Here is a 15,000-nt window from a genome sequence, read left to right on the forward strand (position 1 = left end):
GCCACCACAGCAGACCATCATCTTCCTACTACAGCAGCGGTTGTACCAATTTGGGTCCTACTAACTAGGTCATCCTCCCTCTCAACCTTTAAGATGCTTGTGATGTCTGATTTAAAAGTTGGGGTTATGTAAGGAAGATAGGCCTATAGAATAGAAATGTTACAAAAATGGAGAGAATGTTAGAAATTAAGAAAATATAGAAAATATAGATAAATTAAGACAGGCTATAGATAAATAGGTGCTAGAATGGAGAGGAGTAAATGTATAGACCCCTAGATGTACAGAGCAACTATGTCATGTAGAATGACCTTTATTGGACAGTATGTAGGCTAGTGTTCCCAAAAAAAGAGGCCGCACCTTGCATGGCATGTTTCTTTATTGCCACTGAAGAAGGCTCACGCCGAATCGTGTTTTGGGCTCTTTAGGCCTCTGTTTCGAAAAACTGAGTTGAACATTTGGGCCCGCACCCTCACAGTCGAAGTATCGAAAAGTGAAGCCTGCTCCAAGCTGAATAATTTACCAGCATGTATATAAGGTGGGGTTGCAGGTATGACATCACGTTGGGGGAACTCCCCCGGGATTCTATGGTTCTACATAGACTCCTATGAGCCTGCGGAACCCCCAACGTGATGTCATAATAGTACATTTTCTTAAAATGGTTAACCTGCAACCCCACCTTTTTAAGGGGGATGGTGTGGATAGTGATGGCATTAGCAGATGCAGCGTTGTTATTATCGACCACATACAGTAACATTAAATGGTAATGTACAATAGTGCAATACACAAAACAGTACAGTGCAGTAGCATTAAGTTCAATACGAAAAAGTAAGTGTAAAAGTAATCCACTGTCATGTAATGTAATGGAGGTTGTGTGCGGTGCGATACATAGTTTAGAGCAGTGGTTCCCAACCTTTTTCGTAAGGGACCCATATTTTTACTATTATAAGCTTTTGTGACCCAACCATGCGATCGCCCGGGAAAACTTTCCTGAGAAAAGTAATTTTACTTATTTTATTCCTCAATTCGTCTTTGGTCAAATATAGAATAAATGTTTAATGTAGCACTTACTATTTGTTGCTTCAATGCATTTATTAGTTAAATGCATTTATTCAACATGGGCTATATTTAAAATGAAACCCCTTAAAATCAAGAGGGCTCCGCGACCCCCTGTGGATCTTTGGCGACCCATAGGTTGGGTCCCGACCCATAGGTTGGGAACCACTGGTTTAGAGGACTGCGGCATTGGGTGACTATTGCTTTCTTCTGCTCCAACATGTAGCACTACGTATATAGTAAAATACTTTATGGTTTTCATGTACAATGAAGTGTGACACATTCAATACAGTTTAAAAGGACACTAGAATACAGTGTAAAAATAATGTAATGTAATATAATGTGAAATGAGTGTGTGTGTGTGTGAGTGATGGTTTAGACTAGAGGATTGCTGCAGTGGGTGATTATTCGTTTCATCTGTTTGTTGCGTAGCTGAGTTGAGTTGGCTGACTCACCTGGAGTGGCAGCCATCGCTATAAGCCTTACCTAAGCCTCTCAGCAAAGCCCTTTCTCTCTCTCTCCCTGCATGTGTGTGTGTGTGTGTGTGTGTGTGTGTGTGTGTGTGTGTGTGTGTGTGTGTGTGTGTGTGTGTGTGTGTTCGCGCTTGTGTGTGTATATGTGTGAGAGAGAGAGAGAGAGAGAGAGAGAGAGAGAGAGAGAGAGAGAGAGAGAGTATGTGTGTGTGTGTGTGTGTGTGTGTGTGTGTGTGTGTGTGTGTGTGTGTGTGTGTGTGTGTGTGTGTGTGTGTGTGTGTGTGTGTGTGCGCGCGTGTGCGTGTGCGTGTGCAGATTGCACAGATTAGATAGTGTCCATCTAAAACCAATAACTTGCCCTTAGTCCTCTGCAAACAAAACAAACACAAAATCTATTCTTACATCATGTGGGGTGTCAGCACGAGAAGCCCGAGACCACAAGCACGTGAGGACGGGGAGGTTAGACAACGGCATTCTCATTCCGTAGTATTCACATCGTTTTTTTCACATGCCAAAATATGGTCTGAGGTGGACTTTCCATTAGGCAAACCTAGGCAATTGCCTAGGGCCCCAGCCAAATGTGTCCTCCATAGGGGCCCCCAAATGTAACACCAGTTGTGGTAGACGTGCAAAAAAGCAGGCTTGATCTTACTGTGTCACATATGTAAAGTAATCAAAGATCTATATGAGACAAAGATCTATATGAGCACCAAATCCCAGAATTGTATGTCTATATAACGACTTTTGAGGGCCCCCATGTTTATGTTTCGCAGAGGGCCCCAAAATGGCTAAATCTGCCCCTGAATATGGTCACCCTATTGTAGCTGGACATCATATGGGCTGTGATTGGCAAAAGGTGAAAAGCAGGAACATTATGCACGGAACGTTTTTATTAAAATATATTTTTGGGCTTTTACATACTTTATTCAGAGAGGATAGTGAGAACAGGAAAGGAATGACAGGAAAGGAGCAGAAGAGAGAAGAGAGGGGAAGGATCGGGACATGGCCTTGGTTGGTCCTCGAACCCGGGTGCCCGGATTTAGGGTGTGCTGCCCCAGCCAACTGACCCAAAGAATCTTCTATTAGAGTAAGATACATCAAGCCCATTCTTTTCCTGGATCCTTGTGATTTCAGGTGAAGGTGCCTTCAGGAGACCGTCGGTTAGGAGACCTTTGGAGGCTTTAGTTTGAGAATAAATGGACTTCCCTTATCGCTGTAAATTGCTGTAGTGCAAATCTTGTGCAAGCTGCCACCAAACACCACAGAAAGAGAAGAAGAAGTATGGGACAACGTCCCCTTAGGAGACCAAATGTGAGCACACTCCTTTGCATTGGGTGGGCTTCTCTAACAGAAGATTCTTTGACAGAGCTACGGCACCACCTTATTACCCAATTAATCCCCTCCCATTTCAACGATTTTTTGTATGGAATGATGGAGTGGTCATTAGGGTTGTGGGTGTGTGGTCTTTCTGTCACACCAATAACCCTGGCTCTTTGTCGTAGCAGTCAGAGCCCCAGTTTGGTACCACAGAAGGTCCAGGTTCGAGTCCTGGTGGGACAACTCTAATACCCCTCACCACAAATGGTGTCAGAAGTGGGATGACAAGCTGTAAGTTTTGACAAAGGACACGCTCAACTTCTTGGAAAAACGAAAGTCTTTGGGTGCGTGATAAAATGTATCAACGTGACAAAAAAACTTGACAAGCTGTAAGATCATCGGTCATCTGAGGGACCCCAGGATGGATAACCCTGTTGCACGGGGGACCCCAGCATGGGTTGTGGTGCATTCTACAATGGGAGAAGTATGGTGGGTGGTACGTGAGGGACACCAAGAGTGTGTGAAGCATACAGGTCCACTTTCCGAAGGGGAAAGGCAATGTGATGGATTGGCCATCACTAGGGTTGTAGGTGCGGTCAACCCTGGCTCTTTGGTGTAGCGGTCAGAGCCCCAGTTTGGTATCCTAGAAGGTCCGGGTTCGAGTCTCGGCTGGGCAACTCTACTCCCCATCACTATGCTGTCACAGAATTTCCTGTCTGCTGGTTAGGCTGCCCATAGCCCTTCTGAATGCTTTAGCACTAGCAACTGCTAGAAAAAATAGTAATGGCGGCAATGTGCTACCAAAGAGGATAGATAAGAGGAAGATACTTCAGGCTTTTCCAGGCTCCATGTGATGTCTGGTGAATGCCCCTTTAGGAGACCTTTGGTTAGGAGACCTTTGGAGTCTTACAGTTGAGAATCAATGGAGTCACCTTAGTGCTGTAGAGTAGATGGCGGTAGCGCACATCTTGTGCAAGCCACCACCAAACATCACAAAAAGAGAAGAAGAAGGAGGGGACAATGCCCCCTTAGGAGACTAAACTTGAGCACAATATTTTGCACTGGGTGGGCGGCGTTTGAATCCTCTTTCTTTAATCTACCGTCGTTGGTGTTAACTGCCTTATCATTGAATCTAACAGAGTTTAAGAAGGTGGTGGTGATTTATTGCATTTTTAAGTCAGAAAATCAGGAATTCCTGATCAGGAAAAATCACATGTGCCGTATGGACACAATCAGAGAACAATCTGGCTTCATATGCTACAATCCTACACCCTGCTTTCCAAGTCAATAGTTCTGGAGACTGTTAAGATTAACCAGTTGATTCTACTTCTCTTCTACATGGTCAAATACTAGTCTAGTTGGTCTGATGGAATAAGTCGTTAGGAGGACTAAAAATGTTTGGTTTCTTATGGAATTAGTAGTGTCTCTAGAAAAGTTGTTCATCATTGTCATATCCGTGCTCATGGCTCTAAATGAACTTTTTTCATCACCAGCCAAAATAGTTAGTAGATGTTAATCTTACCAGCTAACACACACTCAGTAGCCTCTTAAGCCTGGCTCAAACTACACAACTATCGCGCCGATTCTCGGCTGAAAACCCCCCTTACGACAATCGCTGGAACGTTACCCCCCAGGACCATCGCAAGCGATTGTCGGGAAAGATTTCCTCGTCGTGAGCGACGTTCTAAGATAGAACTTTGGCAGCTCAAAGAGTCGCCGATCGCAAATCGTAGAAATCAAACAGTGTTTGATATTTGCGACTGGAAATAGAACGTCGGGCATTGTCTCCGTGGCTGCGAGCAGCGACAAGATTGACAGTTGCGATTATCTTCTAGTGTGCGGTGCACCCCGACGCCAACATCGGACACACAATCGCTAGTTTGAGCCTGGCTTTACTGCAGCAGGGGTCGCCGGCGACCCTATTCACTTGCTGAAAATGCTTAACTACATCATAACAACATTGCCATGACATCACAGAGAGCCATAGTGCTGCGCTAAGGGGTTAATGGGTGAAAGTGGCAACAAAGTTGGACTTTTCACCAGCCAAACGAAAATTTCACCAGCATTTGGCCGATTGGCTGGTGTTAAATTAGAGATCTGTCCGTGCTATCTGCAGGCTCGTTAGGGCCATTTTGATCTTAAAATCAGAATAAGCTTCACTGGACAGGCACACTGACATGTACCAAACATTTCATTCTGATACAGAAGATGTGTCTGCGCACCTATTTGTTTATGTGTATCTGCTTTTCATTTCGAATGTTGCCAGCGTTTTACTTATTTATCACCAACATTCGCTTTGGTCGTCGTCAAGTCATGTCCAGTCCAGTAATGTTAAGGAAGAAAAATCCGCACTCACAAACTGCGTCTCATTATTTATTTATATTACCACCATGTCCAAAAAGCAAACGCGTTTCGGCTAACAAGCCTTCATGGTACCACGCACTGATGAAGGCTTGTTAGCCGAAACGCGTTTGCTTTTTGGACATGGTGGTAATATAAATAAATAATGAGACGCAGTTTGTGAGTGCGGATTTTTCTTCCTTAAGTTGACGCTTTTTATCTCGCACCCAAAGACAGCAGCCAGCCGTCTATCGCCAGTGTGTGTGCACATGTCCCGCATTGATCCAGCATCGGTTCTGTGGCACGGCTAACGCAGATCAACGTTGGGTAGGCATGGATTTTCAATTAGACCAGTTTGTCAACAACGACCGCTGCAAGCGTGCCATCGTGGTTACACGACACGTGACTTTGGTCGTCCAAAAAAAAAAAACTCTACACACCTCAGGCAAATCTGGTTGATGACAAAAAAACCCAAGTCGAAATCCATGTCAAACACACTGGACACACTGTTGCTTTGTGGATGTTAGTAAACGTTGACCTGACATGACGTGTCAAAAGCATGTAGCGTGACTGTGCGTCTCTGGATCTCTGGATCCCGCTCTGCTCTGCGGGAGCTCTTAGGACAGAGATGCCCCTAAAACCCTCCATCCCTGCACCACCAGTTCCATTTCTGTTCATCATACTTGACATGTCTGTGGTGTGTGTGTGTGAGTGTCTGGACTGACAAAACTATGGTAAAGGGTGAGCTCTGTGAAAAGAGGCGTTCTGCCCTCAATCTCTGTGGTCCCCCGGTACCTTTCCCTCACTGTTGTGCATTACCCCTAGTCCAGTCAAAAAGATGAGGCGAACACAAGGCTTGCAGGTTCAATGCTATTGGAGACATTGATAATGGACTAGGTCCGAAACGTTTGGAGCTCCAGATATTTTCCGTTGACTTCTTTTGTTAATTTGTCGGCCACAATACACTTTTTGAACCTGCAAGCCTTGTGTGCGCCTCATCTTTTTGACTGTCCTAGTATCACTATTTTTGGTGAGCAGTCGCACCAAGCAATCCTAAGCAACCCTAAGTTAAGGCGCAGACGCCAACTTTCTTTGTTTCCATCCCCCTAGTCCCCACCCTCTTACAGGACCCCCAGTGTTTCCCATACATACTGTGTAGACCGTTTTGTGGCACAGCACCACAGAATAAAATTCAAGCACCACAAATTGATCAACATGTCATATACATGCCATGGACTGTACATGATATATGTCATCTTACGTATCAATGGGGGTACACGCATAACCCTTCCTTGCACTGGCCGAATGTTTTTCTGCCTGTAGCAGCACCACACAATGCTAGCGTTTGGGAAACACTGGACCCTTATGCCTGTTCCCTCCTCTTGACTGTACCCCCCCCCCCCACACACACCCCACCCCCCACGGCACCACTGTCTGCTCTTAACCTTCATCCCGGTAACTTTTTTTTTTTAACCTTTTTAACCTTTTATCTCCTCATTCCTGTACCCCCTCCCTCCACCACTTCACCTCTGTGCCTGCATCTTTTCCCTGTACCTTTCTCTTCTTACCCAATCTCCTCCCCTATCCCCTCCTTACCCCCCACCCACCTCCCCCTCCCATGCCTGCTCTGTTGCAGATGGCATAGGTGTGCCGCAGCCTGGGCCTTTCCTAGTGAGCGTTGTGGGGGCCTCCCTGCAGTCTCTCCCCCTGCCTCTTCCTCCTCCTCCCCCCTCCCACGTCACCATCCAGCACAGTCTCAGCCTCAATGGTAAGACTCCTGCGTGGGTGAGGGTGGGGGTGAGGGTGGGAAAAGAGGTGGTCGCTGTTTGAGGATGGGTGGGTGGGTGGATGGATGGAATAGCAAACTGTGAATTACCCCTCTGTAAGTAGGACTGAACGGGGGTAATCATGTTTGGTAAAGTGTAAGCTAATGTACAGTAGGTTTCCATCAAAGTTGTCACGAAATCAAAGGAAAAGTAAATAACAAGTCAAACTACCTACACAGTCTCACCCCAAGTAGTCAATTTTTGACTATTCAATTTTTGACACCCCAAGACTGCAATTTTTGACGTCTTGGGTATTCCTTCCACGTCACATTTTGACTATGTCCTCAAAGGCGCCCCCTTGTGGCAGCATAACGTCATTGAGGTTAGGTTTAGGAATAGGTTTAGGGTTAGGCCACATAGTCAAAATGTGACGTGGAAGGAATACCCAAGACGTCAAAAATTGACGTCTGGTCCAAGGTAGTCAGAAATGGACTACTTGAGGTGAGACTGCTTTGCAACTACACATAAGCATAAATATCACATTCACCATGAAATTCATGAAAACCTGCATGCCTGCTGGTGTCTCCAAGTTCCAGTTCCATAAGCATTCCAAGTCAGAGAGTGCTTTGAGTAGCCACACGCTCTACCTAATTACACTTGCACAGGTGCATCAATTAAGCACTACACACACCAGGCTCCACTTAAGGCCAAGCCCAAGGTGCTGTTTCCACGTAGCAGGATATTTTTTTACCAGGGTATTTTTTTCTCATGTTGAGGTGTAAACGCAACATGTGGATACAAATAAAACCTCCATTGTAACGAATGCGTTTCAGCCCCCTAAACAGGATATTTTTTTCTCCTGCTTTTTATACCTGGATTTTAAATATCTGCTACATGGAAACGGAAGGCCAAAACCAATGCAAAACCAATACAACCAGGAGAAAAAATATCCACATATAAAAATATCCAGCTACGTGTAAACGGCACCAAATTCCACAGTGTTCCAACAGAAATACCTAATTTTGGGCCGCAGGTGTCATACAACAGAAAATGTACAACTGGCTTCTACAGTAATGTAATGTAATGGCATAACTAAGGTGCCGTTTACACGTAGCTGGATATTTTTATATGTGGATATTTTTTTCTCCTGGTTGTATTGGTTTTGCATTGGTTTTGGCCTTAAAATCCAGGTATAAAAAGCAGGAGAAAAAAATATCCTGTTTAGGGTGCTGAAACGCATTTGTTACAATGGAGGATTTATTTTTATCCACATGTTGCGTTTACACCTAACCAGGAGAAAAAAATATGCACATATAAAAATATCCAGCTACGTGTAAACAGCACCTATGGCCGGATTAGAAATAAGGGCCAGCAGCCCAGTGCTCAGGGGCACCAATCATTTACACTACATGGGCCACCACATGACGCAAGCTTTAAATACGTATATACAGTATATTTTTATGAAGGGGACACATGTGAGGTATTAGTGCCTTACAAAGTCGAAGTGCAGTAATGTCAACATTGAAACTGAGAGAAACGCCTTCAAAACCTTTGTATTAGGCTAGATATTGTAGTCACTGCAAATTTGACACACCGATATCTGTAAAACGGAACACATTTGGACTTTGTCATAAGAGAAAGGAGGTGAAATGAAGGTCATTTTCAGTCTAAACTCAAATTCATCAGTGCCCTATCTGAAATTAGAATTCAGTATGTATGCATACATCTTTCTCGTTGGAGAACGGGCTTCTCTGGGTTTCTAGCAGGACAACCGCTGTCCGCGTGGCAAACCGATCATAAAAGTGCTTTATGCGGTCGCTGGACCACTGCACTCGAGGAGCGAAAGTTAAAAGCAAATAGCAAAAGAGCCTATTGGGCAAGGTCGCTGGCCATGGTGCTGAAATTACTGCCGAGCCTGATGTTGGCTATGTTTAAAAACGATACTTGGGCTTGGGATTACGGGGCTCCAACTGAGAGCTCAGAGACAATACCTGCTCCCACGAATATGTGCGAGCTCTGAGCGGATACCCCCTCGCCGATTATTGGGAGAGCGAACAGAACCGAGGAGGAGTGAGGGCGGAATCCTGGATAAAACGATTGAGATGACGAAGATAGGGGGTGATCGTGGCGGATGGTGGGTACGAGCGAGAAACGTGCATTTTGATAAAAATAGGTAGTTACTGCACTCTGCCTTTTTAGGGCAGTATAGTGCAGCACAGTGTTTCTCAACTGGTGGGTCGTCACGAAGCCTTGGTGTAAAAAAAAACACGTAAACTTTTCCAACAATTTACAACTTTTATTTTAATAGGCTAGTGAACTCCGTGTCATCTGTCGTCATAGATACAATCTGAATGTTTATGCGAGATAGATAGCGTGCAACCAGTCATTCGAGTCTTGGTTACATTTTGAGAATTGCATTGAATTGACTTGAACGCTAAAAAAATTGGGTCGCGGCCGAATGAGAGTGGAAAATGGTGGGTCCCAAGACTGTTCCAGTTGAGAACCACTGGTGTAGCACATTGTCTTATTATGGGCCGGGCAAGACTCCTGTCAGGGGGATCAGTGTAGTGGGCATGGATGGGTGGGTGACAGAATATCCATGGGTAATACAAGCTCTGAATCATCAATAGAGGGGGTGTACTCCATTTTGCTGTGGAGAAGGCGCCAATACTTGGTTAAGAAAAAAGTTAACTCCCTTACAAAATTTTGATCAAGTCAATTCTCACTGATTACTCAAGACATGTGCTGTATATAGTAGATCAGATACTAAGTGAAGCCATGTGTGCTATAAGAAAATGTGACATTGCTTTTACTGTCTGAACTCAGGACTGACACCCCTCTACTCGGGTGCTATCTTTTAAGTTTTACATTAATTTCTTTATTATCTGCACTTCCAAGTCTGACATTTTTATCTGTTTTGGACTTATCTACTTTTAAGCAGACCCAGTCTTATTCTGATACTGAACAAATATATGTTTATACAGAAACAGCAGTCCATTATCAGTCTAAACTCAATTTCGACGAAATATGTAGTTACCACACTTTGTATGGCACTTTGTACTTTGTATGGCAGTATGCTCTGGTTAGATTTGAATGTGGTCCCAGAGATGCTTGCATCATAGCTTACCCTGTCAAGACTTAGGCTGCAGCTGTCCTTGAAGTACACCAATGTCATATATACAGTAGAAATATATGTATTTATATTTTAAGACGTCATCTCCCAGTAACATAGAGGGAACCTAAAAGGGCATACATTTTATGCAATAGAAGCAAAAAAGAATGACAACCACTCAAAAAAGTAGCTAAAGAAAAACTATGCGCTAACCGAAGACATTTTGTTTGATAAAGTCAGCAGCAGCGGTAGCCGTGGGTTTTTTTTTTTCGTGTTGACTGACATGTATATATCAGTCAATCTCCATGTGAGTGCGTCTTTCAACCACTCTGTTGTGGTGCAGCAGTGTGCCACAAAGAGATAATGTGAAATCATTCCATTAGAAGAGACAGAGAATGAACACACATATGAGTAGTGCAGGTTGCCAGACCAAAAAGATACAACTGAAATCGGACTATGATAAAGGACTAAGATTAGCACTAAGAGTCCAAAACTTTGGTGGGCCATTAAACATTTGGGAGCATTGATCAGTTTTGCGTCCTTTCTTCACAAGATCATTTGATTTTACCTAATTGGTCTTTACAAAATACAGTCTAAAGAAGAAACACAGCTATCAAAAAAGGCAAATTTCTTTGCGTTTCTTTGAGTCCTATTATAGATATGTGAAGAGAGATGTTGGAGACTTTGTATACAGTAAATAGAGTCCACACAGAGTTTCTCCGTTTCCTGTTGGTGGTGGTGTGCTTTATGGTTTTGTCAATGAAAAAAAAAAACTATGTTGGAAAAATAAAAAAAAACCACTGCAATGGGAACTGACAGTGCTGCAGACAGTTAGTTGCCACCAGCTGCGTGAGTGATTGGAAACCCAGCTGGGATGAGATGGAGCAGCAGCAGCACTGCCGAAATCAAACCTCCGCAGTGCAATATGGCTATGGCCGACATTTTGCTGCAACTTGTAGAAAATCACTACGTTTACATGAGACATTTAATTCCGAATGAACTCGCTTTAATTCTGAATAAAGGATAATTCCGCTTTGAAAATGTCATGTAAGCACTTCATAATTCAGAGTTAAATGAAAGATCAAAGTAAATTCGACCGAACTATTTAATTCGGAATGATCAATTTGGGATTAAAAACGCCATGTTACCGTAGCCATTGATACAAAAAAAGCGAAAACAAAACGGGAGCAAATGTATGGCGGACATTGCATTTTATTTTATACACAGTATGTATATGACGTTTTTTGTCCGCCACTAGCGTTTTGGAGGTGTACAGCCGCTCACCCTCTTTCTGTTCTCATTTTGGCTCTATATGTGAGCATTATTATCGTCAGCGTTCGAGTGTAGCTCATATCTATGATACCTTTTTGCCTATTTCCTTTGCTTCTTGTTCTGTGTGCTTTTTTTGGACTGCCTCTCTAGTGCTAATCTGTGAGTGACTGAATGACATGCGTCCCTCAGGGCTATTTCTGTATATCATGAAGGACAGGTTTGACATAAAGATATGAAGTCCTACTCGGTGAAGTCGCAGAGGTGAAATGTAATATATCCTTATTGTAAAGTGCAAAAGCTGCAAAATGGAATGAAACTACAGCTCCGCTTTTTTGGATTTGATGTCAACCAGCTTTAGAATGGCCGTCTATGGGGACCTGCAACTCTAAATAAAATCCAATAAATAAATCTAAATAAAATCCAAATCAACCAAATAACAGAGTCTGCAGCAAACATGAAATAAACGGTGAGGGGGACTCTAAAGCATTGCAAACCACTAAGAAAATGGCCTTAATGTTAAAAAAAAGCGGAGTTCCCCTTTAATGTAATATTTGGATTGGAAATATTTTATTATAATATTCAGGTGTTTTGTTTAATTCCAAAAAGAGTGTTGCGAGCCTAATAAGCTTTCACGCAGGGATGAGGAAACCTTTTCATTCGAAGGGCCACTTCAAATTTTATGAAGTCTTCCAACCAAGGACCGTACTATGAACACAAACCAGGATTTCCCCCGCCACTTCTTGCCTCTATTGAAGGTGGCCAGCTTGCTTTACAAAACACGTCAAATTTCATGTGAAACTGCATAACATTAAAATGACATCAGGGACCAGATAAGATGGCCTCACAGGCCGTAAACGGTCCCTGGCCGATAGTTTCCCCACCCAAGCTTTAAGTGTATCACTAAAGCCCATTAGAGCTGACTTAATTGACCCCATCCCTCTACTCCAGTGATTCTCAAAGTGTGGTCCGGGGACCACTGGTGGTCCGGGGACCACTGGTGGTCCGCAACAGGGTTTAGGTGGTCCGCGAGGGGATTTCTACTTTTCCAAGACAAACTAGCAGTAGGCTATAGTTGTAACATTATTACAAAGCTGATCATAGCTGAAGTCATATTTTCACCACAATAGGATGGGCTTGAAATGTGAATGAAAAGTAAGTGACCTGCATCGAAATTAGCAGTGTCAAATTAGTACTTGTCAACTGTCAATTCAGTTGACAGGTGGTCCCTGAACATTCTTGAGGGGACAAAGTGGTCCTCGGTCTGTGAAGGGTTTATTTGCAAAACGGTGTATCTCCATTTTGCAGAATGTTGGGAAATTGACATTTTGTATTGGGCATTCCATTGAATTGCATTGCAAAATGCATTTTGTATAGGTTTAACAAGTATGTTCTCAAACTATTGGAATGCTAAGAATTCACACACAGGTGATATGACCTCTGGACAGTCATTTTCAATAGTAAAATGCAAAAGTCAAAAAATGGAGATACACCATTTTGCAAATAAACCCTGAAAAAGTTTGAGAAACGCTGCTCTACTCCCTATCCAGCCCACGCTCTCCTTCTTCAACAGTTGTGACATGCTGTCATCACACAATTATCTCTAACCTTTTACAACTGTTCCCCCTTGTCAGTGTCACACACACACACACACACACATGCACACACACACACACACACACACACACACACACACACACACACACACACACACACACACACACACACACACACACACACACACACACATGCACACACACACACACACACACACAGACACACACACACACACACACACACACACACACACATGCACACAGAAAAACACCCGTACTCTACTCACATAGTCCGCTCTTGCGCTGCAAGTTGCCTGAAAAGCTATCATGTCGGTTGGTCCCCCATCAGATTAAACGCTATCTCCCTTCCTAATCGCGCAGCACTCAGAGGAGGCAAGGCAAGGCAAGGCAAGCGTGCCCCCAGGCTACCACTGCCAGTGCTCTGACCTGTCTGGAGATTACTCATTAAGGCAGGCGTGGATGGAAGAGACGCGTGGATGGAAGCAAAGAGTGCACAATTATTTAACGTTATTTTGCAAAGAATATTTAGATTATTTGCTTAATAATAACAAGGGGGAAATTTTGTTTAATATTTTTACGCGTAATAAATCGCCTCAATTTTTTATGCATTTCCATTGTGTCTCTTTTTACAGTGTAGAAAGAAAAAAAAGGAAAGGAGAGAAAGAAAAAAAAAGACAAAGACAGGCGTTTTGTCTTAATCATGCTAATAATCTCTAATCTCTTTGTGTCTGTTTCTGTCTGTCTTTTTCTCCCTCACTTGTTCGCTGCCTCTCTTTCCATCTCTCTCTCTCTTCTTTTCCCTCACCCCCTTTCTCTCGATGTCCTTTCTCCTTGCTTTCTTCCTCACTCTTCCGCGCTCTCTCTCTCTTTCTTCTTAACTCTCCCACTTTCTTTTTTTCTTTCCCTTTTTCTAACACTATCTCCCTCTTCCTCTCCCTCTGACACCCTCTCCCCTCTCCCCCTCTGATTCTCCCTCTCTCTCCCCCCCCCACCCCCCCCCCCTCTCTTTCATCACTGGTGCCGCCTCTCCAGACGCGTTCCTGCGGGTGTTGCCCCACCACGGTGCCGGCCCCAGCTCGGATGCCGCCCACCTGGCCCCCCGTGTAGCTGGACCTCCGCCCCCCCTCCTGTGCCCCCTCCGCAGACCCGACTCCGCCACCTTCACCGCCAGCCTCAGAGAGCTGGAGAGGGTAAGAGGATGGCAGAGGATGTACACACACACACGCTCGCTCGCACACGCACGCACGCGCGCACACACGCACGCACACACATGTGCGCACACACACACACACTCTCTCTCTCTCTCTCTCTCTCTCTCTCTCTCACACACACACACACACACACACACACACACTCTCTCTCTCTCTCACACGCACACACACACACACACACACACACACACACACACACACACACACACACACACACACACACACACACACACACACACACACACACACACACACACACACACACAGTTAACTGTTAACAAATTAATACTGTTACAATACTTATCATTAATTGCGAAATGAACGATAATAATAATAGCAGCAATAATAAACAATGATTACTGGCCATAACTTGTATCACTCTCATTTAACAACCATGATTATCAGCTCAGTTATTTCATTGCCAGGACTTACCTTGCCCCACTCTAGCTACAGTACACCCATGTGTGATTTGCAGGGCTTGACACTGGCACCTGCCAACCGGCCAAATGCTGGTAAAACTTGGCTGTGGCTGGTAACAATTTCAGTGTCATTAGCCAATTTGGCAGGTAGCTCATTCTATGATATGACATTTATCATAATAGCGTATATTCTGCACTTTGCCCCTTGTGTATCAATTGTTTGTATTGAAGTTCAAGAAAAAGCTCAGTTACTCAGTTTCTATTTGCTTGTTTTATTTCCATGTTGAAACCCATGCACTCATCTTCTTGCTTACCTTGCACCATTCTAGCTACAGTAGCCATACCAGAGCTTGACATTAACTTTTTCGCTTGCCTGCCACTGTGGCTTGTGGTTTTCCCGCGTCACTAACCATCCAGCTATTCTATTAGCCACACATTTGTTTTTTTTTCTTTTCTTTATCAT

At 43.9% G+C, this 15,000-nt stretch overlaps 2 protein-coding genes across 2 annotated transcripts in view; one reads left to right on the top strand and one right to left on the bottom strand.

Moving 5' to 3' along the window:
* gpr179 (G protein-coupled receptor 179) overlaps positions 1 to 15,000 on the bottom strand; it is a 440,981-nt gene that overhangs the window by 56,676 nt on the left and 369,305 nt on the right. The window lies entirely within an intron of this gene.
* socs7 (suppressor of cytokine signaling 7) overlaps positions 1 to 15,000 on the top strand; it is a 41,177-nt gene that overhangs the window by 8,395 nt on the left and 17,782 nt on the right. The window contains exon 4 of the mRNA XM_063203978.1: positions 13,940 to 14,097. Coding sequence (XP_063060048.1) covers positions 13,940 to 14,097 — 158 coding nt within the window. The remainder of the gene's footprint in view (positions 1 to 13,939; positions 14,098 to 15,000) is intronic.

This window comes from Engraulis encrasicolus, chromosome 1 (assembly GCF_034702125.1).
Source record: "Engraulis encrasicolus isolate BLACKSEA-1 chromosome 1, IST_EnEncr_1.0, whole genome shotgun sequence".
NCBI classification, from domain to species: domain Eukaryota; kingdom Metazoa; phylum Chordata; class Actinopteri; order Clupeiformes; family Engraulidae; genus Engraulis; species Engraulis encrasicolus.